Here is a 24,198-nt window from a genome sequence, read left to right on the forward strand (position 1 = left end):
TTTTGAAATGCTTGTTAATAGTTAAGTCTAGCCGATGAAATTTTTCTCAGGAATAGAAATTACAAAAATATACTATAAGATGAAAGTAATTAATGGCTATGCATTAAAAACTAAATGTAAAAATTTGATTTTATGCATTTTAAATATGCTAAATGTTATGACATAGTGAACCTTAACTACATCATAGCTTTATTGCTGTTAGTCATCATAGTGTCAATTCCAAAGGTTGTTTTGGTGAACTTTTGTTCATTCTCTGACCAGCCCAGAAAATTTGGGTATTTTCTAATCAAACAAGTAAAGAGCTTTTTAAAATGTGAACACAGTTTATTTACTGGTATAAAAATTTTAAGTAACATTGAAAATTACCCAGGTATATTTTCAAAAACCTTGCTTGACAAATGTTAGAAATGATCATAAAATGTTAATACTGAACTCTTAACCTTGAGAGAGAAATTTGTTTATTAATAATTTCTGAAGAATTTAATTTACCACAAAAATCACGCAGATGGTTAAATGAATATTTAGTCAAGAAATTGAATACTCTCTGCATTAAAATTAAATATTTTCCATCTCTATCAAGCTTGTAATTGTCATTCTGTCATTACATGGTAAGTACAGAGAAATATGTAAATCATTTGCTAGTGTATAATATTTTATACAAATGAATTTCATACAGTTTAAATCTTGAGATTCAATTTTTCAAAGAAAATATCCTGGATTTAACATTTGTTAAAAAAGAAAATGAAAAGGGCTGCGCTTTTACAGCACAGTCTTTGGCATAGTCTGGCTTTCCATCAAAGCCGAGTTCTGTATGAGAAGCCGGATTTGGTTCTGTGGCCGACTTGAAGAGTCACTTGGCATTCTAGATGCTTAAGCCACTTCATCTCACTGATTCTCCAATCAGAACATAAGACTAATACTCTATGTGTACGAGGCCAAAGGATCTATTCCTCTGCCTTCCACTCCAAACATAAGAAAATGACTATGATATGCTATAGAAAATAAGTAGTGAGTTCACTTCAACTAAATTTGACTCAAAGATGATTTTGGTCAGTTTCAGGCTTTAGCAATAATCTTAGATTCTAATGATGGTAGAATTTTCATAATTGTTTCAGTCATTGGTGTCAAAATTTATCATGAAAAGTATATTTAAAGGAACTCATTGATCTTTTCAATTAACTAGTTCTTCAAAATAAGTATTTTTAGCAGAGCTATTGGATTATTACAAAATGCTTACTATATCTTAAATAGCTTGTCTTGTAGAAAATTATTTGTGACATTTTGCTTGAAATTAGTCATTTCAGAGTTTGTATAAGAACATATAAGAAATGTATGTGAGAGTGTACATATATCTGTATACATTTTTGAAAATTACAGAAAAGGGAGGAAAAAATGCAAGATTCAAAGCATGGATCCCCTAATATGACAACTTACCAACAAATGGACCATGTTGTAGTAATTCTAGTGCAAACAGATGTATTTTGTGTTGCATGGGCCACCTGTTGAATGAGGAGACTATGTGGGAGGTCAAGGACACAAAACCACAGGACACTTCAGGGTGAGTCCTCAACTGAGTGCTGTGTTTCTTGAAAATTAGCACCTAAATTATCTTTCTCCTTCGGAGTGTGGCAACGACGTGTCTCAGGATCGGGGCCACACCATTTTTGAAGGTTTATGAAGCATTAAACATGACTTGATAGTATTTAGCCTGTTTACAAACAGACTGAGATATTTACCTCGTGGTCTATATAAATATAAAACTGTGCACAGCTGGACAAGAACACTGGTCTACTCGCCGAACTTTTTTCCAAGTTCCTTGACACCGAGGGTTGCCAATTGCTTGCCAGTGGAGAATCTGATTTCTGAAACAATATTTTGAAAGTGTTAGTTACACCTAAAGCAAACTAAAAATTCTAACTTACAAAATTATATACCAGTTTAAAAAAATCATACATGGAGTTTTGAAGTACATTGTAAATTGAAATTTTTAAAAATGATTGCAAACTGAGTCTCCCTTCTTTGGGTTCTATTGAAACAAATTACCAATTATCCTCATTTGAGGTCACTGTATTTGTTACTTGACTTGAGTATATAAAGTGCCACATAAAGGAAAGCGGCTTCCTGGGTCATGTATGTTTAAATTAGAGGGGTCTGAACCAAATCATCTCTTGTAATCCTTTCCAACTCTTTGATTCCATAATGAAAAAATAATGGGAGAAGTAGAAAGAGTAAAGCCAGATTATTGAAATTATTATATTTAAAGTCACTGGAACCTCAGCCAGGGTTTAAGGTACTTTATGGGTACAAATTAAATTAGAAATTCATTTCAAGTCAAAATATGGATGAGGTATTCAGAAAAAGTAATAAGTCTAAATATTAAGTTTTTCTTTCATATGAATTCCTTACTCACTTTACTGTTCATATGGTATACTCAATAATACAGAGGCTGTTAGGCACAAGTGACTAATAAAAGAAAATCCAAGTTATTAAGCCTTAAAACATACTTTGGGAATAATGAGTAACTAGAAAGGTCCATATTTTACTTTCTAATCTGTATTTTTACCAGTTCCATCTGACATACTTAAAAACCATGATCCGTGCCCTGCACTTCTCTTAATTACAAATAGTGTTATCAGATTTAACTGATAAACGAGTTATAGGACTGGCATAGCTTTTCAAGATGGTGAAATGTGTTCAAGGGTCAATTCTTTAGGACAATCTGTAGATTTCTGTAGGTTTATGACCCCAAAAAGCTGAGCCTACCACTACTATCTCATGACTACACTAAGTGGTTCTGAACCTGCTGTGGGAATGAGCCATCTGGGCAGGGGTCAGTGAGCTACAACCCATGGGCCAAATCCAGTCCCCCCCTCACTTTTCTATAGACATTTCGAAAGAGCTGATAAAATCAAAATATGAAATTCAAATTTCAGTGCCCACTAACACAGTAATATTAGAACAAAGCCCAGCTCATCAGTTTACATACTGTGTCTGGCTGCTTTTATGCTGTGGTGCAGAGTTGAGTACTTGTGACAGAGACCATGTGGCCCCTACAGAAAATACTCACTGATCCCCAATCTAGGAGATTGTTAAAAATCCACCCCTAAAGGTGCAGATTCAGGCAGGGCTCAGAAATCTGCATATTTTAAGTCACCACCCTAAGAGAGGCATTTAAGTGGTCTTTGGATCAGTTGGGTTTTGGGTTTTGAGGAGCTGGGCCTGGACTCAGGAGTGGCCAGGAGGAGAGTCCCCTCACTCCCTGTGTTGACTCTCCAACTCACACCTGATGTGCTCTGTGCCGGTCATCTGTCATCTGAGGACAGATCTCCGAATGAGTAACAAGTCCTTCAACCCCTTTCCCCTGCTTACCCGTCGGAGTCCAGGCCGTCTCCGGAACAGCGCAGGCTTGCAGAGTTCATGGCTGGAGGCTGACAGTCCACACACACTGTGAACCCCTCTCGCAGGTACTGCATCCATCGCGTCAGAGGGCGGTTTTCCCTGGCGCAGTGGTGAGTCAGTGACTCGGTCTTGAACTCCATGCAGTACCTAGAGCAGAAAAAGGAACCATTTCACTCGCTCTGGAAGTGGCTTAGCCCTATAGGAAGCCTGTCGTCCGGGGATGCCTGACCGCCTGGAGCAGGCAGAGCTGCTCAGGTCCCACACTGGTCAGCGTGCCCTGTGCCGGTTCTCATTCGCTGGACTGTGACAGCTGCCTTAAACCTAGGCTCTTCATCCATGACTGGATTACCTGGTCACCATGGGTCTGCAGAAATCCGGATATCCTGTATCCTGTCTGGCCTGACCACTAAGCTGTGTATAAAAGCACATGTCAGTGGGAAAATCGCCCTTGATAAGTTTGCTGACATTTTAAGGAATTACATCAATTGAACAAGAACATGATTGAGCCTAAGAACATGTGAGTCCCAGGAAGGCTTGTCCTTGACGCCCAGGCGAGCGCTGGTCCCTCAGACACCCCCAGGGCCCTCCCTACACCCCACCCAGCTCACCTGCACAGTCTGGGGTAATGACGGGAGTTTTGACTTGAAGTCAAACATCCAAGTTATACTGGACATCACAGATAAAGCCGAGTCGTGTCTTTCTGTGACTGAGGCTAGTGTCACCTGACACCACGCTTGGAAAACTCACTCACTGACTAGAATGAGGGCCCCAGACATGGGCGAATGTTTCAGAGTCTTGTTCTCAAAAGCAACACAATTTTATTCTTTGGGGAAATAAAGCAGAGTAAAAACCCTGAATGTTGCCTTTTAGGTTCTAACTATGCTAAAATGGGCTAGTGGCTAGTGTTTGTCCATAGAATTATGAGCTGTAATCGGTTAGATAGAAAGTGTTTGGAGCATCTGCTTCAAAGAAGATCTCTAGCCTGGCAGGTATGGTTCAGTGGTTGAGCGTCAACCCATGAACCAGGAGATCACGGTTCGAATCCCGGTTGGGACATGCCCAGTGGAGGACGTGCAGGAGGCAGCCAATCAATGATTTTCTCATCATTGATGTTCCAATCAATGATTTTCTCATCATTGATGTTTCTATCCCTTTCCCTTCCTCTCTCTGAAATCAATAGAAATACATTTTTTTAAAGATATCTAACAACGGCGGGTGTCATTCATTAGGTACCTTAAAGTACTGAGGGAGGAAAAGTATGGTGCAGCTCCCATCGACTCCAGACAGCTCAACCCGCCACCTCTTCAATGATGTTCACTAATTAAGTTCTCATAAGAACCCCACGTGGTAGGTATTGACAGCCTCATCTTTCAAGAAAAGGCTGGGGTGACCGGCGAGCGGCAGTAGGGATTTGAACGTGCAGCCACCTGGTGTCCTACTCTGACAGCAGGAGCGTGGACTGAGTGAGCACGGAGGTTCCTCCCAGCCTGTGCCATGAGTCTTCCTAGAAACCCCCCGAGGTCCGGCCTGGGCCACTTGCAAGTTCCCCAAAGAGGAGGTGCTGGGGTCCATGGTCCCAGGGAGACTAAGAGGAGCAGCCTTCATGTGACTGACCGGGATCTCACCCCGTTTTATATAGCGCATTTCTGGGGGGTCAGACCTCAGAGACAGATGCAGCTTTAAAGTCCAACAAAAACAGGGAGGGGACAAGTGCTTTCCCAACTCCGAGGTAGAGTCCTTTTTACCCAAAGGCGCTGAGCAAGTAACGGGAAACCCCAGCACGCCACGTGGACTGTGGTGGGCTGACGACCATACAAGTGAAGACAAGTTGAAAGAAAATCAAATTACCTGGCATTCTGTGTGTCTGTCGGCCACTGCGGGGAGGCAACTTGTCTTGTTCTCTCCTTGTTGAATGCAGAGGTAGTTATGAAGGCAGGGACTGGAAAACAGGAGGACAGTGAACACCTGAGGCCTGCAGTACTCAGGGCGACGCTTCCCAAACTTGGCCTCAAGCCTGTCCACAGCCCTCATTTCTCAAGCCGAAGGCCTGTGGTCAGTGTCCCCAAACCCATTCGATACAGATTTGTGGACACACACGAGTGGGGAGGGGGCTGCAGACCTTGGATAAGCAGGCTTGTCTGCAGAATAACAACACGGAAAGGGAAAGGCCAGTAGGAGCAGCCCAGAGGAAATTAAAGAACAATGCGGGCGGGGATTAACCAAGGAAAAAGTGAGATAATGAAGGGAGAGAGTATTTTTACAGATGAAATGTAGAGATAAAAGGGGAAAGATCAGAAGAATAAAGTAAAAGAATGAAGGGGGAGAGAGAAGGAAGGAAAGAAGACAAAGGAGTGAAAAGGGATGGAAGGAAGGAGGAAAAAGGGACGACCAGAGAGGAAATGAGAAAGGAAAAACGGAAGCAAAGGAAGGAAGTGTGAGTGCTTCCCACATCTGGTAACCACAGCCTGGAAGCTTTACTGCCAACCGCACAGCCCAGGTGTGGCTGCCAGGTGCCAGCCAGTGCAGCCTTCTCCCTGTGCCCTCCCCTCCCCCGTCACTGCTCCCCCACTCCTCCCCAACCCTGATGCTCTGGGTGGGAGAAGAGAAAATGAGCCAAGAACTCTTCCCACCTCTGTTCCTTCTGTTAGCTTATTTGTGTGTTTCCTATTTCATCTCTAAGCCCAGGGCAGCACCTGCCCCTCTAGGTAGCACCTGCAGATAACCACCGATTCCACTCTGCTGTCAACGCAAGGAAAACTGGCCCTTACACGTTCAATCAGTGTGTGTGCAAGGGGTCAGTGAGAGAAGGAATGAAGTCACCACATTGCCACCAAGGAGTCCTCCTTCCCCAGGGTCTTCTGCTGCACTGAGCCTTGCAGCTGAAATGCTCAGCAGCCCTTCCTCCCTTTCATTTCAGAAACAGGACCAACCCAGGAAGAGTAGGTACCCGCTGATGTTGGCGTCTGGGTACCAACGTCATCATCAACATGAGCAAAACGGCACAATTGGGTATCGGGCAAAATTGATGCTTCAAGCCTACATGTTCGTTTTACCTGGCACCTTCCGGCCACAAGGTGGCAGCCCTATTCTGTTCTAGATTTTCTTAGTGAGGAGTCACTTTTAAATTCCTAGGGAATGTAAGACAAGAGTGGCCAAAACCTGGCAGCCACTTGCCCCCAAGAGCTGTAGGTATTACTGTCTCCGTGGTTGGTGCTTGATCTCTCCAGCAGAAAGGCCTCTCTGTCTTGCACAAGCCCCAGAGCCCCAGCTGCATGGTGCTTCCTTGCTGCACTAACAATTTTTTTTTCCAAAGAGAACGGAACACGTGTTCTAAATGTGACTGTAGCTTTTAAACTTCCAAATCCACAGACAGAAAGAACAAGTGAATGCACACATGTCAGGCTCCTTCTCTGTTTGTCTGAGACCAAATTCTCAGAAACAGACATCTGACGGGTTTTGGTTTTCCCACAGGCTGTTTTCATTTCTGTTCTGATGAATTTGTGTGTTTATTTGCTAAGTGGAGAATGTTTCCTACCAGCAGACTGTAACAGTTTCAGGGTGTGTTTCTTTACTCAAAACATCTACTTGATCTTCTAATTTGCGCTGCGTACATTACCACAAAGCCCAAAGGCACAAGCACTAATGCGAGGCTCAGGAACAGAGCGGCTAGGACTCCAGTTTCTAATACAAAATCCCAAGAAAAGCCTTAGCAATGATAAAAATAAAAGCTAACAAGGACGTCCTGCTAAGTTTCTGGGCACAACGCGAGGCACTTTTCCTGGGTTAGCTCTTTTGCTTCTCAGCACCCTCTGAGGTCCTAATTGTTCCCATTTCACAGATGAGATTGTGGTGCAGAGAAGGTAAGAAATGTGTTCACGGCTTGTGTTTAAACAGGGGGGTACCAGGCCGTCTCCAAACCACACTCCTCATCTTCGCGGTCTCTATTATAATGCAGATCACAAGTTGCACTGTCTTATAAAGCATATTTCCCAGGAAGCATTTACATTCTGCTTCACTTTCCCTCTCTGTCCCTGATCACCGTCTGTATGGGAAGTGACCTAAGGGAGGACGGGAGAATTTTAGCGCTTACGCTCTGAGACCCCTTGGGCCAGGGGAAGTCCAGGGGAGGGGTGGGGGCTGTGGCCCAGGAGCTGTGGCGGCTCATATTGGGCGCCGACGAACGTCTGTCGTGGGATGCACCTTGGACGTCTAACCTCCTTGCTTAGGAAGAGCTCTCGCATTTAGTGTCATGTCACCCATCTTCACGGAGGCTTTGTAAAGAGGTGTTCTAGGCGGTTTTCTCACCACAGAACTGAGGCTGCCCTGTCTGTGTGGCTCAGTTGTTGGGCATCATCCCGTGCACCCACCAAGTGGTTGCCAGTTCGATTCCCAATCAGGGCCCATGCCCAGGTTGGGTTCTTGATCTCCAGTAGGGAGTATGCAGGAGGCAGCTGGCATAAATGTTTCTCTCTTTTTCTCTCCCTTCCTCTCTAAAAATCAATTAAAAAAATTTTTTTAATATATTTTATTGATTTTTTACAGAGAGGAAGGGAAAGAGATAGAGAGCTAGAAACATCGATCAGCTGCCTCCTGCACATCTCCTACTGGGGATGTGCCCGCAACCCAGTACATGCCCTTGACCGGAATCGAACCTGGGACCTTTCAGTCCGCAGGCCGACGCTCTATCCACTGAGCCAAACCGGTTTCGGCATCAATAAAAATTTTAAAAAATTAAAAAGATGAGGCTCACAGAAGTTAAAGGGGAAATAAATAGTAAATGACTGAGCAAGGGCCCCAGCACAGAAGGTGGCTTCTGGTTTTGTAAGACCCACTGCCATGGTCAGTGCCAAGCCCCTGGGGACAGACCCATGATAAACGGTGGCTGGTAACCCCGGACGCTGGGCCCTGTGTCCTGTGTGTCCTACCCCCTCGGCCCAACTGACAGGGTGCCTCCCCGCCCAGGAGTCCTCAGCAAGCAGACCAGGAGCCAGGTGGCCTGCAGGTCTCTGAACCAGGACCGTAATCTGCCCCGCAAATCTCACTGTCATTTCTGAGGGGTGGTAAGTAATTTAGAAATTATTTTTGCTGCCAGTCCCACTCTCCTTATGTGTGGAAGTCCGTCACTGGGTGCCCAGAACAAAGACTCAATCAATGCCAGTTCCTCCTGCTCTGGCCAACTTCCCTGGCATCCCACCAGCCTACCATTGTTGGCTTTTACAACAACTTCCACTCCTAACAGCGTGGCCCCGCACATACTCCCTTTGAACATGAAAGTAAATTTGCTCTGAGAATTTCATAAAGCCCTCGGACACAGTGGGGTGTCACGGCAGCAGGCTCGGAACCCCTGGCCTGTAGATTTAGGTAAAAACAGAATAGAAAGGAAATTTGGCCAACGGCACTGGCCTGGAAGCACAGTTTCACATGCACATTCACCTCCCTGCAGGAGGAAAACACACATACGGAACTGTCTGTGTGCAATGGATACGATCGTGTGGCTTTTGGGTTTGTTTTTAGGACAAACGGTCAAAATATGCATTGAATGAAACAGGAAAAATGCAAGTAGCTACTTGATCATAAGATCATGTCGGCGATTGCGTTGTATTCACTGGCCTCACGGGGCCTTTGTATTTCTACTTAGCATTAACCAGAATCTGTAGTTGCAATTTTAACTCTAATGGTTAACAGCAAAACAATACCAAGTGTGGGGGCTGGGGGAGCACAGGATTTAGAGCCACAAGACCCAGGTTTGAATTCTGTGGCCCTTTGCCGATGCTGTCACCTCTCTGAGCTCCCATGTCCTGTGCAAACCAAGGATAATGACAGGCAGGACAGTGGCCTCCCCAAAGATGTCCCCGCCCTGACCCCCCCACACTGTGCATACGTCAGGTCCCAGGGCAATGAGGAGTTAAGGTGCTGGTCCGTCAATCCTAAAATAGGGAGATTCTCCTGAATTGTCCAGGGAGCTGGGCCCGTGTAATCACAGGGGTCCTTAAAAGTGGAAGAAAGAGAGCGGAGTCCTAGGCAGATGCCACACTAGAGCAGAGGGGTAGAGGCGAGCTGTTGCTGTGGAGACGGAAGCAGGGCCGTGGGGAAAGGGACGTGGACGATGGGAAAGGCACACCTGTGTAGCCCCGTGAGGCCCCATCTGGCTTCTGACTTCAGTAACCAAAGAGGATGCCTTTCAGCTGCTGGAGTCACCAAGTTCGTGGTGTTTTCATCTCTAACTTCCTGCGGCACTGACCAAGGTGAGCCAACCACACGAGGGGGGTTGTCTCCAACGTCTCCTCTGAGTGCCTTGCCATTCAGGGAGGCTGAGAAGTCCCCCAGTTCACCACGTCCTGCTCCCGGTGGGGTGAATAGTTCTCTCTCTCTCTCTCTCTCCCTCTCTCTCTCTCCCTGCAAGAAGAACCCGACCCCACCTTCTACGTTCTGCTTTCAGATCCCCTCAGTTAAGTATCCAAGTTCATTGCTTACAAGTTGTGCTTTCCACATAACTACAGGTCACAGTCCCACTGAGCTTTCTGCCCCTAATGGCAGGGACCCCTTTCCACCAGGAAACGATCCTCCTCCCCACCCCCTCCCCCTCCCCCCACAGAAAGCAGCACAGCTCCTGACTGGCTCGGGTTGAGCCCAGTGAGCCTGGTTGGATCATTCCCGCACTGCAGAGGTAAAGGTGCCTTACTGTGAGCCACTTCGTTAGTGGTAATTCGGTTCAGCCGAGGTAGAAAGCGCATTCCCTCTCTTACAGGATCGCTTTGGAGACTGAATCAACACTGGCTACAAACACTCTTTGCCACGCAAATGGGAGGGGTCAGTGTGCCATGTGACAAGGGCTCCTGCCCTGCGAACGCGAGGTCTGGGAGGGAGGGAGGGGAAGGACACCCACCCAGGTGACCACGAAGCAGGGCTGAGCTGCAGGTAGAGGTGAGCGCTCCCTCCCCAATCTGCACGTCCATTGGTCGTGCCACTCACCACCCCGAGCTCTAACTGCCTGTGATGTAGTTGTCACTCAAGTTGGCACCTCCACACCCAGCACAGCACTCAGGGAGTCTTAGTAAAACACGCAAATGAAGGCACGGGCACTGGGGTGAAACTGGGAGGTTGAAGACCCCACCCCCTTGGATTTTCACATCATCTCATTTCCCTATTGTGTTCCCCGACAGTCCATCATTTTCCGTGATTTCCCCAGAACACTAGTGACTTAGTGAGATGCCCCTTGGGAAAGGGAGTCATTTAGTCAAGTAAAGTGGGGGGAAATCCCTTATCACCTCCCTCTTGTGGGATGAAAATGCATTTAGCATAATAAAGAGAGGTTCTCTGGTAGAGAAAATGGTCCGATTTACCCACATTTCCCTGATGCAGCCCCTTCAGCTACCCATCCAGCTCGAGGCAGAGGCCTGGGGGAACCATGGGCCCATGCTTGGGCCAGAGCTGTGGTCCTTGAGCTTGGGTGCACCACGCCATCCCCTGGAGGCCTCATGACAACGCAGGGCTGGGCCCAGCCCCAGTGATTGTGGGTCTGGGTGGGGCCGAGGAACCTGCATTTCCAACAGCTTCCCAGGTGGGGCCGAGGTCCAGGACTACACCTTAGGAACCACCAGAGTGGAATGTTGGAAGTGTCCTGTCCTCCCTGACCAGCTTGTGGCAAGATCATCAATTCCAAGACATCCCAATAGGAAAGTCAATGTTGGAGACATTCACCATTCACAATGTGGGGTAAATCAGACCATTTTCTCTACCAAAGAACCTCTATGGTGCTAAGTGCACTTTCATTCTACAGGAGGTAAAGGAATGGAGCGGCGGCTTTTCCTGACAGGTTTTTAAGCCGCTCACGTCCGAGAACAGCTTCCTCCTCAGCCTTTTCTGCAGAGTGATGGGCGGGATGTGGCTCGGTCCTATTTGGTTTCTGCGAGCACCAAACGCTTTCCCTGTGTGCCTCAGAGGACCATGTGCCATGGCAGGCGCCCCCCGCCCAGCCCTTCTCTTCACCACGACCAGGGCGATCTTTGCAAATCGAGACCTGCTCACACCGGCCCCTGGAGAAAACACCCTAGTGGTTTCCCAAGGCTTTTATGATAAAGACCAGAACCCTAGCCAGGGCGCTCCCAGGCCCTGCATTGGGAGGAAAGGGGGGGAGGGTTCCTCCACTGTCCCCCACACCCAGGCCTTCCTTTGGCTTCTACAAAGGGGCCTCTTGTACTTCCCTGTGTGACATAAATGAGCCCTAGGCATTCACTCCCCCATGCAGGCTGAAACCTGATAGCTCCAAAGCCGACTGGCACCAAACTCAAAATTTTACGCATCCAATTGTTTTAAAAATAGCCAAACAAGCAGATTTTTAGCCACTTAGGCCCAGCCTGGTTTGCAGACCCTGTGAAACCACACCCAGCATCCAAAGGCCGGTGAGAACCTAACGCCTGTGGTTATAAGACCCAAGCTGGCCTGGCCCTGGTCCTTGGCCGCTCTGTGGCCCCGAGACTCCAGCCGTGCTGCTCCGCTGACATCACTAGACACAGGCTCTGGCAGGTCCCTCCCCTTTCCTTCAGGATGGTGGCCCCACCACAGCCTCTGGCCATAGGTCCCTGTCTGGCAGCCCTGCCCCAGGACCGCCCGCCCAGCTTATGTGTCCCTGCGGCTCGTGGTCACGTTTTCCCGAGATGGGGCCCGACCCCTCCAAGCCCTTCTACCTGGCTCTCTGGTTCCCCACACTGGCCTCCCAGCCTCACCCCCAATCCTCAGGGACGCCCCTCCCTTCCCACCTCCATGGCTCCCCTAACCCTCAAGACCAGGGGAAATCAGCTTAACACACACTCTGTAGGCCCACACCTCTCACCCACGCGATCCCTACCAGCTGGACCAAGCTACAGCTGTGACTTTACGAGATCAATTTCCCAGGATGAGCTGGTGCTCACCTCCGCCTCCCACTGGACAGTGATGTGTCTACATGACAGTGGGCTCCTGGTCACCATTTCTCGCCACTGTAACCCTGGCACCGCCAGGGCCCGCACCTGCAGACTCTCAGGGAATATCCGTGTGCGGAGTGGAAAGAGGAACATAATGGCTTAACGAGCAGGACGCCGACCTGAAATTTTCCAAGTTCCTATGAAAAACATACGCTCTCCTGAGAGTCAGTGCTTTGCTCGGGCGGGTCCCATCCAGATCCAAACATGGGCACCGGCCTCTGCCTGTTTCTTGGGGAGCTTCACGTGGCTCTGACTCCCCAAGGGGCCGGCTCCTGGCCCCTCCACAACCACAATGATCTTTTCAAACTACAAATCTGATCCCATCAGCCCCAATCTAGTTGGGGCAGGTGTTTCCAAGAGAATCATTCTATCATCGTTTAGCAGAGTCTCAGGTTTCTACTATTTCCCCGTGCATGCGACGAACAGGAATGACAGTGAAAGGTGCAATGGACTTACTAGTCTCCCTCGGGGACACTCACTCCCCTGCGTGAAATATCGCCACCGCTTGGCTGAGTTTCTAACAACCACTGAGTCCCAGCACCAGGAGAAGGGGCCACGGCTGGGTTATAAACACACGAGGAAACAGCAGGGCTGGGGACATGGATGCAGCTGACCGGTAACTCCACCCAGCATTTCCTGAACTTCATCATATCTGCTCCCTGCAGACCCGCCCGGCCCAGCCCACTCGCTGCGGCGCTGGAACCTGCCCTGCCCGGCGCCTGGCCCCGCAGGGGCCCCAGCGATGGAAACCGCGCAGGACGTTACCGAAGGCGCCGCCGCAGTCCTGGCCCCGCCGCGTCGAGTACTCCAGGCAGCCGGCTCTCTCCTCCAGGGCCGGGCAGGGCGCGCCGCCGTTCAGGGCTTCCTGCTGCACCAGGCGCCGCCGCACGCGGGCCCCCGGCCTGCACTGGTCCGAGCAGCCGCTCCAGGGGCTCCACTCCCCCACGATGCACGGGCGAGCTGCAAAACATGGGGGCACGGTCACCCGGGGAGCCCAGCCTGCCCAGCTGCTCCCTCCCAGCTCCGAGAGGCGTCCCCCCACGGGAATGCGCGCTGGCTGAGCCAGCATCCGGAGGCGCCCTCTCAGCTGGGCCCCGTTGACCTTGACCCCCGGCCCTGATGATTAACTGATAGCCGGTGGCCTCGCAGAGGCAGGCGCAGGTTCGGGTCCGGAAGGTGGGTCGGAGCCAGGGACACACCTGAATAAAGAGACGAGGCCTACTTCCTCATACTCCCCGGGCTTATACTTTAGTCTTGATTTTAACTGTTTCCTCCCCTGGCCAGTACTTTTTTATTGTAACAGTAACACACATGCATTACAGTCATCGTAAAGGGGAAAACAAAAGCATAAACAAGAAGTGTTACATCACCCGCCAACGGGCCCATCACCTGCCCAGGGAATTTCAGCCAATGTGTCTGCCGAAGACACAGGCTTAGGGCCACACCAGGGGACCCCTCACTTTAGGCTGCTCATCCTCACCCTCCGCGGTCATGGACTCATGAACCATGAGAGGTGTCCAGCTTAGAGATGAGCCACCAGGGCCCGCAGAGGTCAAAGCATCGTGGTCACCAGGAAGGGGCAGAGTCAGGCCCAGAATCTGGCTGGAGCGTTAATTCCTGCCCATGACTGTGAAATCCAGGTGGTTGCACAGTTAGCTTTCCCACTGAAAGTCCTACTCTTCTAGCTATTAAACAGGGAATACGCAAATTGACCATCATGCCGTAACAATCAAGATGGCTGCGCCCACAGCGCAGGAGGGATTCCATAACACAAGATGGCTGCACCCACATCGGAGGCCAAGCACCCGTAATGAGCCTTAACGAGCAATCAGCAGGGACCCGAGGCTGTGCACGACCCCCCCCCCCCAACCCCCCACCTGGTGGGGCTTGACAGCCATGCCCCACACCCTGGCACCAGGCTGGGGGACCTCATGCCACGCCCCCCCCACCTGGCAGGGCTTGATGGGGGACCTCAGGCCACGGCCCCTGCCCCAGCGCTTGGCCAGAGGACCTGAGGCTGCGCCCTCTGCCCATGGGGCTTGATGGGGGACCTCAAGGTGCACCCACTGCCTGGTGGGGCTTGATGGGGTTGGAGCTGGCCGGGTCTGGATCTAGCCCAATGGTCTGAGTCCCTCGCAATTTCGAGGTGCACGTGGGTGGGTGGGGACTTGACTCTGGTTCCCATGGCGTGCCCCAGACTCTGAAAGGAGGAAGATTTTCCTATACATTTTACTCATTTTCTTTCATCTCTGACACTTCCATTATAGAGAAAGGGCAAATAGCAATATTAAAATATTTCCTCTAATTAATATCCTTTTAATGTGCACAAATTTTGTGCACGGGGTCACTGGTGAGTCTATAAAAGGACTGTAATGAGGTTTAGAAATGAATTATTTCAGGACTTGAAATCAGGTATAAGACAAGAACAAGAAGCTAGAACAGTGGTTCTCAACCTTGGCTGCACATTAGCATCACCTGGGAATCTTTTTAAAATCCTGATTTCTGGGCCTCATCCTCCGGAAATTCTGTTTCTTTCTTATGGGGTGGGGCCACAACATTAGTCACAAAGAAACAGAATTTCCGGAGGATGAGGCCCAGAAATCAGGATTTTAAAAAGATTCCCAGGTGATTCTAATGTGCAGCCAAGGTTGCGAACCACTGGGCTAGGAGATCTATGTACCTCTGACACCAGGTGCCAACACTCTTTCTCTGCCATGAAACATGGCTCTCTCTCCCCCTCACCCTCATACTCGCGAGTCTGCAGAGACCTCACCAAGAAAGCACCCTAGCTTCTCCGAAACCTGGCTTGGACTTCCGCCAGCTTGTACTTGAAAACCCAACTTGCACATTGGAGCTTCAGGCTCTGGGAAGACATGTCCTTTGGCCGCAAGCACATAGCTACCCCTGACTCGAAAAGGGTCCCACCCAACATAAACACCTGGTAGTGACTCAAAAATTCCAAACTGGTTTAAAATCTTTTTCTGAATCATCTAAAAACTCATAGTTATCACATGACTCATAGGCCAACCACCTAAAGCAGCAAGAATGAGCCACGTCAGAACTCGTTCCCAATATCCACCACACACACACTCACACACACACACACACACACACACACACACACACGATCCTTGGAAACTCAGCAAAGGTCGTTTCCTGCTCCAGTCCTCTCTTGTTGGCCTCTCCCTTTTTATCTTCAGGATCTCGGGATGAAAATGGCCCAAAAAAACCACAAGGTATTTAAAGAGACAGCCGAGCTAGGAGCTGTGCGGAAAGGGCTTCTGCTGTCCTTCATTTTTCAATAAATCTCTTGCTACCCAAACAAATCTCTTCATCTCTGAATCTAGCAAATCCTGCCCTCATGTTTAGACTTGAACAACAGTTACTATTACACTTTTTAAAAAATATACTTGGTGCCCGCCTAGCCAGTTGGCTCAGTGGATAGAGAGAGCGTCAGCCTGCGGACTGAAGGGTCCTGGGTTTGATTCCGGTCAAAGGAATGTGCCGGGCTGCAGGCTCCATCCACAGTAGAGGGTGTGCAGGAGGCAGCCAATCCATGATTCTCATCACTGATGTGTCTATCTCTCCCTCTCCCTTCTACTCTGAAAAAAAATATATATATACATATATATATATATATATATATATATATATATATATATATATATTCATTCCACTGTTTCAAATATGAACATTCGGACATGACAGAAGTGAGAAATACGGCCTTGGGTAACACGCACGCCGTCCATGCGGTAGAAGATGGCACTGGGGAGAGCTGTATGGCCGAAACTGGGCTCCCAGTGTACCTTCAGCATTTGTGTCTCATGCCCAATGTCTATTATTTTATTCAGTTTGACCCACAGTGAAAATCCTCAAAGCACAAAATGACTGAATCAGTCCTTGGCAAGATGCTATGGGCTGTTGTCCCGATAAAGAGAATCCGAACGCTCTGGGGCCCAGAACAACACCATCTCGGTGGCGGGGTGGTAAGACAAAAGGAAACAAGTTTCCACAGAACTACCGCGTTCACAGAGGCTGCTCCACAGAGCATGTTGAGCTGGAAGCGTCATCTGAGCTACTCATTCCTGTTCTTCACACACACACCTATTCTCGGTTAACTTGTGAACTTTTGGTGATTGGGACTGGAAGGCGTCCGAGGTCACGAGCGATCCCTGGTCAGGGAGGCCGGGGGAAGTGCGGAAACCTCTGAGATTCAGTACCGTGAGCCATATATCAGGCTGCGTGACACCATTTCCTTCGGAACTGTCCCGTGAGTGTCCTTGCCCCCCCCTCAGCGTATCCGATTCACATCGACACACAGCAAGTCACAGTCGCTGGGAGTGAGACAATGGAAAGACCCAGAGTGAGGCGGAACCGGCCCTTCCTGGGCACCAGCCAGTCCCCCTCCTCAGGCGCTTTCTGGTGGTCAGACGTCCCTGCCGCGGCCACAGGGAGAAAGGCCCAGGACGGAAACGTTTCAGAGACGCATCTGTGCATAAGGGCACGCTTCATATGTCCTAACAGGGTACCCAGTCATGGCCACGTCCAGTGACCTTAAAGATGTGCCACTCACCTTCCATGAATGAATGAATGAATGAATGAATGAATGAATGAATGAACGAACAGATGGCTTAGTAAACGTCCTCAGTGGTTTGCCATTGATTTGAAATGAAATCCAAACTCCTTGCGGTTTGCGACCGGCCTGTGCCTGCCCCTCCACTCCCACCTGGACCCCCCAGCCCACCCCCCACTGCCTCCGTGCCAAGCTCCAGCCACGCCAGCCTCCTGACCCCTGGAAGACACCGAACTCTTTCACACGCTGGAGCCTTCGCTCTGCCAGGAATGTTCCTCCCACACTGGGCACGGCTGGGTTCGGCTCACCCTTTGGGCCGAGATGAATGATTTCTTCTTCAGGGAGTCCTTCTCGGCCAGCCCAGCTAAGTCCTTCCCAGCCCCCTGCACACCCCTCACAACCATTTCCTCCCAGAGCTCTGTGTGCTTTGCTTTCCGGCATCTCCAAGATTCATAATTACATATTATATGCTGCGCTTGTTTATTGCTGTTGAGTTTTTCACTTCATGCCTAGTGCTTGGCACTTGGTAAGTACTCAAAAAATATTTGCGGAAGGAAGGAAGGGAGGGAGGGAGGGAGGGAGGAAGGGAGGAAGGGAGGGAGGGAGGGAGGAAAGAAGGAAGGAGGATTGAAGAGGGAGGAGGAAGCATCGAAAGAAGGAAGAAAGAAAGGAAAATGGAAGGAAGGGAGGGAGGGAGGGAGGGAGGGAGGGGACATGGCACTCACTGGGCAAGTCCCTCCTCCTTCCTAAGTAACACTCTCCCCTGAAACAGACTCTGCTCTGCTCACATCATTAGTTAGAAGCCAAAGCGCTGACAGGGACCCAGAGTGGGAAGGACAGGAGAAACTTCCAGAGCCCCAAGCACAGGCTTCTGAACCGGCCCAGAGCTGTGTGTGCTCTCCTGGCAGCGGTGGCTGGGGGTGGGGGGTGGGGGGGTAGGGGTGGGACTGGGGGGGAGGGGTGGGGGTGTCCCTGGAAGGATCAGTGCTTTCTTTTCTTTTCTTTTTTTTTTAATATATATTTTATTGATTTTTTTACAGAGAGGAAGGGAGAGGGATAGAGAGTTAGAAACATCCATGAGAGAGAAACATCGATCAGCTGCCTCCTGCACACCTCCTACTGGGGATATGCCCACAACCAAGGTACATGCCCTTGACCGGAATCGAACCCGGGACCTTTCAGTCCACAGGCCGAAGCTCTATCCACTGAGCCAAACCGGTTAGGGCGGAGCAGTGCTCTCTGTGCCTTCAGGTTAGGGAGGTCCCGGCTTGTCCTGGCAGCCACACATTCTTTTCATCCTTCTTCACCCATTTCTCTCTCCTGCCAGCACCACGTCTTGAATGTAACAAGCTTCTTTAATTTTGCTACCTGTGGTGTGAAGTGGTTTTTCCTTTTATCTGAGCCAAACTTCCCTCACTCAAGAATTTCAGAATATGGTGCAGAAAAATATGCTACCTCCTCTGTGCCCTCATGGACTTCCTGTTCAGCAGGCCCCTGCCCTCCCGCACGACCTTCAGGTTGATGACTCCAGCTTTTGGACCTAACTGTTATAGACACTCCCGCCCTCAAAATGACCACTGACCTTCGCCAGGCCCACCACAGCCTCGGAGAGTTGTGGCAGCCAGAACTAGACACACTATTCTGTCTTTAGATCCCAAAGGGTAATTTGACAAATCTTTTTCTCTGGTGCCTTTCTTTCTTTTTTCTTTTTTTAATTGATTTCAGAGAGGAAGGGAAAGGAAGGGAGAGACAGAAACATCAATGAGAGAAAATCATTGATCGGCTGCCTCCTGCACGCCCCACGGGGGATCAAGCCTGCAAACTTGGCATGCGCCCTGACCGGGAATTGAACCGTGAACTTCTGATTCATAGGTCAACGCTCAACCGCTGAGCCACACCAGCCTGGCTCTAATGCTTTTCTTTATGATGCCAAATATACCCCCCGCCCACCCCCCCCACACACATAACAACCACCTGAGCGGACAGCCAGCAGCCTTCACATCATAAACACAGTTTGCATTTGGACTGTTTTAATGGAAGGCCTTGCTTGTATTCTCACGTCGCTGTGTCACCGGCACTCAGACATTCCCCCCTGTCATCTGGCCCTGCCCTGCCTGCCTGGCTCTTTGCCAACCTCGAAGCCGATGGCCACCCAGGATCAAGCGCCTTCTCCCTCACATTAAGTGCAGCCGGCCCTACTCATTCCTACGGAAGCGTCCTTTGTACACTGTGCCCACAGCGTGGCTTTTGCTGGCTGACGTTCTGGGGAAGAAAATGAGAGCCCCTTGACACACACACGCACCCGCCCCCCCCCCCCCCCCCCGTGACACAACTTTAAACCGTTGTGATCTGCCTTTATCTGTCTCCATCTCCATGTGTATGTCCTTTTCTGTGGAACCTCAGCAGAACTGCTCTGACGGTCAAATGAGACCACAATGTCCAACTGACTATGTGCCCCTCGAAAAGGCTCCAATACAATGATCAATGTCGCTTTCCTCCTGCAGAAACCACGTTACCCGGCCCCTGTAGGGCTGGGGTTTTTCCTTTCCACACATTGACTGGATAAGAGCTGAAATGCTAGCAAGACAATGAAATGGGCTGCCTCATTAGGAAGATGGGATTTTAGGCACCATGTAAACCCAGAAAAAAAAGGGGATGCAAATTAAAAAGACAATGACGTTGTTTCTGGGTGAGTTGTTTTCTTATTCGGCGCATTTCCATATTTTCCAAATTTTGTGCAACATATATTTTGTAGTCAAGGAAGAAAATGTTTTTAAAAGGACATGTGGATACACCCCACCGGCAGTGCCTGGAAGCCACAGATTACATCAAAACACGTGGAATGGTGGCTCACATGTTTTGACAAATGTTATCGAAGCCCCGCGATAGCCATCAGGGAACTGCAAGAGGAGCAGGACACGCTTTGTGCCCTAGAGGAGCCCATGTCAACCGAGAGAGAAGGCTCGCTCCTCCACCAGGACCTGTGGGCCTCCCCTGCAAGCACCCAGCTTCTAGTAAAGCCTCCTTTCTCAGACGCACCTAAACATAATGCTTAAACGTGCGGGCTCTGGATCCAGAGTCCCTGGGTTCGATCCCCTTGACTTACTAGCTGTGTGATTTTGGACAAATTGCCTAACCTCTGACCTCCTGGTTCCCTGAATACCTTGTCTGTGAAAGAGACCAACACGAGGAATACAGGCAGACCTTGTTGTATTGCATTTCACTTGATTGGGCTTCATAGCCGTTGGCTTTGCTTTTTTTAATTGAAGGCAAGACCATCCACCAGCAAAAAGATCATGGCTCGCTTTATTGCGGTGGTCTGGGCCCGACCCGCAATATCTCCGAGGTATGCCTGTAACCCGGCGGGCATGAGACCTAAGTCAGTTAGAGCTGCGAGGTGCCCGCAAGAGGGCCTGGCACAGAGCACAGGCTGGGTAAGCCTTGGCCCCTTTACCCACCTGACGGCATGCCCAGCGCTGCAGCCACGTCCTGCAGGCTGAACACTGGTGCCAGGCCCCACAGAGACGCAGGCGGGGGAGCTGCACGCTGTCCCTCGGCCACTCTGGCTCCCATAAAGCCTCAACTTTCCAAACCATCCGGGACTGTGACACCCCTCCTTGGGGTGAGTTTCAGAGCCCGTGTTTTCAAGTATGTTGCCCCATCTTCCTGCAGATATGACGTCAGCAGATCTGGCCCGTTGATTTCCTGCCTTCTCGATAAATCTAGGAGAGACCGGCCCAGATGGGCTACTCGGTTTTTGTCCCCCTCCACGTGGGCTAGTGATTCCTCTTTCCTGAGTGGCGCATCCACGACCTAATGCGGCCACTGCGTCTATGGTCTTAGAAGGAAGCACTAGCAACCCGGCCATGAACAGAGACTGGGCCGTTCTGAGCCTGAGAGGCAAGCCTTCCCAGGAGTTTGTGCAGACAGGTAGCATCGATCTGTCCCCTCCTCTGCCTGCCCCCTCCCCAACCCTGGTCAGGCCAAAGGAGAATTTCTTCTCTTGGCGGGCAGGGGTGGGGATGGGGGGTGTGTGAAAAGACATCCTTGGTATTACAACCCTGGCCATCACCGCCATGAGCATTTGTGAGACCGTTTCAGAACACATTAGCGGGGGGGGGGGGGGGGGGGGGCAGTTTAGTAATTCTATAGGTCCAATAGCTTATTTTTACTGAGTAAAAATAAATAACTTTCTATTTAGAAAGAGGCATTCCAGTATTTCATTTTTTAGCCACACCAACAAAAACCAAAACACACACACACACAGGCCACAGTGTGTGTATCAGGATGGAAGGTCAGGAGGAGCAGAAGTGAGGCAGCTGAGCTCTGACACAGTCCGTATTCGTTCACATGCAACGCCACCCGTCAGAGCGGCTTCCGGCTGCACACAGCACCGAGTGATAAGAGACTGAGAGACTGAGGCGGAATGCTCCCATGTGGGTGCAGAAGCGGGGCTCTGCCCTGCTGGCCTGGGCTGGGCATGAAGACTAGCCATGCCCTGGCCCACACAGGCCTGGCCGGTGGCAGCCTGAACTCAGGCGGCCTGGGTGCAGCTCTCCCTCCGCCGTCCCTTCCTGGTACTTGGTGACCCGAGAGCCCCCTGCAGTCTCAGCGCCCGCAGCTGTGAAGTTGTGAAATCGAACGCAGCCTCCAACCTTCTCCAGACCCCCAGTCAGCTCCACGGTGCCCGCCCTCTCACCCTCAGCTCTGAGGGCTCAGCAGGCTCAGTCTTGCCAAGTGGCCAACTTCCAATTGTTTCTATTTTCTCCTTCTCTGCCCCAAACACCGCAGGTGCAGAGCCTTTACTAACAAGGAGCCTTTTCGGTCCCCAGCCTTTTCCTATTAGGCTGGATGGCTTTCCAGAAATGGTATGGTCACCTGGTATTCCTGACTCCATAAGCCCCCTCTCTGAAATTATAGGCTTTTTAAAAAACATTTTTACTTGCTGGACTGAAAGCAAGGGATTTATTTTTGACCAAATACAGACTCTGAGGATTCTGCAACTGCTCACAGCGGCGTGAGTCCTCACAGGAAGCCAGGTCTCCTCAGGACACTGGCCTTGCCTTGCTCCATCCCTCTCTGTGCCCGAATCTCCACAGCTAACTGTTCACCGGGCCTGTCCCGTTTGCCAGGGTGGCCGCAGGGCCTTGCCCAAGGCCTGCACAAAAGTCCCACGGCCACAGGGACCTGCTGGAATGCTCCCAGAATTCCTTTCCCCTGTAGAAACCTCCCATTCACCCTCCAGGACTCGGCTTGCCTGCCACTTCCTCTGGGAAGTCTTCCTTGAGTTCCTCTGGTCCTTCGAGTTTTTCTTCTCTAGCCTCTAGGTCCCTTATTCTGGCACCAAGCGTGTTGCACACATGTGTTTTCCATGTGTGTTTGCCTGCTTGACTGAATGTTTAGGGGGCAGAGCGAACTACAGGAGTTCTGCATTTACCTTTAAAATGCAGGCAAAGGCCCTAGCCGGTGTGGCTCAGTGGATAGATTGTTGGCCTGCAGACTAAAGGATCCCGGGCTCCATTCGGGTCAGGGGCATGTACCTCGGTTGCAGGCTCCCGGCCTTGGTTGCGGGGGGCATTCGGGAGACAATCGATGTGTCTCTCTCACATCGGTGTTTCTCTGCGTCTCTCCCTCTCCCTTCCACTCTCTCTAAAAATCAGTGGGGGAAAAAATATCCCCGAGTGAGGCTTAAAAACAACAAAACAAGAATGAAATGCAGGCAAAGCCGTTGAGGGAGAGCCTTGGTGGGAGGGCTGCACATGGCCAGGCTCCCGGAGACCCCGGGACAGGACGAGGAAGCAGCTTGGGGAGGGGGCGCTGCGAGGAGGGGCTGGGACAGGGCCCAGGCGCTGCGTTTCCTGAAGAGCCCACTCTCCTTCATTAGCAGTAAAATACCCGGGCCTCCAGCAGGAGAGGGAAAGAGCTTATCAAAAAGAAGATCAACAGCGGTCGGTAAATCATTAGCTTCCCATCAGGGTCAAAAACTCTTCATGGTTTTCAACTGTGTTCTTCCCGCAGCGGGTGGGGACCATCCCTGAGAGAGGAGGCAGCGGGGCGCCCCCCACCCCCGTTCTCCAGGGAGTGACCGGGCCCTGCAGGCCGCTCTCCCAGGGAGGCGCGAGGACCCCACCACACCGGGCCCTGGCGCAAACCCTAACGTCTGTGCGGCTGGTGGGTGATGGGATCTGCGGGAGCGGGGCTACTTTTCTTCCCAGAGCCGCGCGCTCAGGTGCACCTTGTTCTCCCTTCACCTGTGCGTTCCTTACAGCCGCGGGGACTGAGCCCAGCCCGGGCTGTGATGCTATGGGGAATGCAAGGGGGGAAAAGGCTGGCCCTGAAGGGAAACCAGCAAGACGGAAACCAACGGGAACCCGAGAGAGAAATCTTGATCGACTACCTAGATGACAGGCGCTCAGGAAGCCGAGGGCCCCTGCCGGTGGAGAGGCCTGTAGGCGACGCCCAGTGCACAGCTGTGCGCCTCCAAGAACTCTTTCCCTGGGCAAGCCCTCGGCCCAGAGTGGGATCATTGCACATTCCTTCCCTCGCCACCCTCACCCACCCCTCAGGTCCCGGAGGGTTCTCAGGATGGAAGCGGAGGAACCCGGGCCCAGGGGCGCTCCCCCCCCCGCCCCCCCCCCCCCCCGCCAGTGCCATCTCTCCAGGCGGGAGGCGGCCCTGCCCCTTCAAGGCGCCCGCACCTTCCATCCAGACCCTGGCGGGAGGGGTGCTTTGGGGCGGTGTGTCTAGTAGATGCACGGGGCTGGAGGGACCCGGGGTGCACACAGATGGAGGGGCTGTGCGCCCTGGACGGATGGAGCTGGGTGTACTCGGATGCAGGGGCCGGGTGGAGGGCTCCAGGGTGGAGCTGGTGGAGCGGGATGGAAGGGTCTGGGGAACCCTTGGATGGAAGGAGCTGGGCGCACGTGGACGGAGAGAGGGATGGACCCGCCTGGATGGAAGGGGCTGGGGGCTGCGGTCCTTGCCAGGGGACCCCGTGCCCCTGGGCTGCGGGCGAGTGGCCGGCGCCCCACCGCGGCCCCGCCACCCACCTGGGCACGCCCTGTCGTAGTCGAAGCAGCAGTCCCCGGTGAGGCGGCAGGCTTGGTCGCAGAAGCAAGTCCCGTAGACCCGGTCGAGCCTCCAGCCGCGGGCGAAGCAGGCGGGGTCCCTGCCGGGGCAGCAGCGCCCCGCCTCGGCGCAGCCGGCCAGGGCCCCGGGCCACAGGCGCGCCAGCGCGCACAGCGCCAGCCACAGGGACCTCAT

The 24,198-nt window shown here is 51.1% G+C and overlaps 1 protein-coding gene across 1 annotated transcript; it reads right to left on the minus strand.

The window, feature by feature from the left end:
• Positions 1–308: 308 nt before the first annotated feature.
• On the minus strand, positions 309–24,198 carry SBSPON (somatomedin B and thrombospondin type 1 domain containing; the record flags this gene model as incomplete). Its single annotated transcript, XM_081111008.1, has 5 exons — positions 309–1,862; positions 3,370–3,546; positions 5,248–5,338; positions 13,128–13,322; positions 23,985–24,198. 5 exons carry the CDS (start codon positions 24,196–24,198, stop codon positions 1,745–1,747), a joined length of 795 nt encoding a protein of 264 aa, XP_080967134.1. The 3' UTR covers positions 309–1,744.

The sequence above is a fragment of the Myotis nattereri genome (genome assembly GCF_964212035.1).
Source record: "Myotis nattereri genome assembly, chromosome: 17".
In the NCBI taxonomy this organism is placed as follows: Eukaryota; Metazoa; Chordata; class Mammalia; order Chiroptera; family Vespertilionidae; genus Myotis; species Myotis nattereri.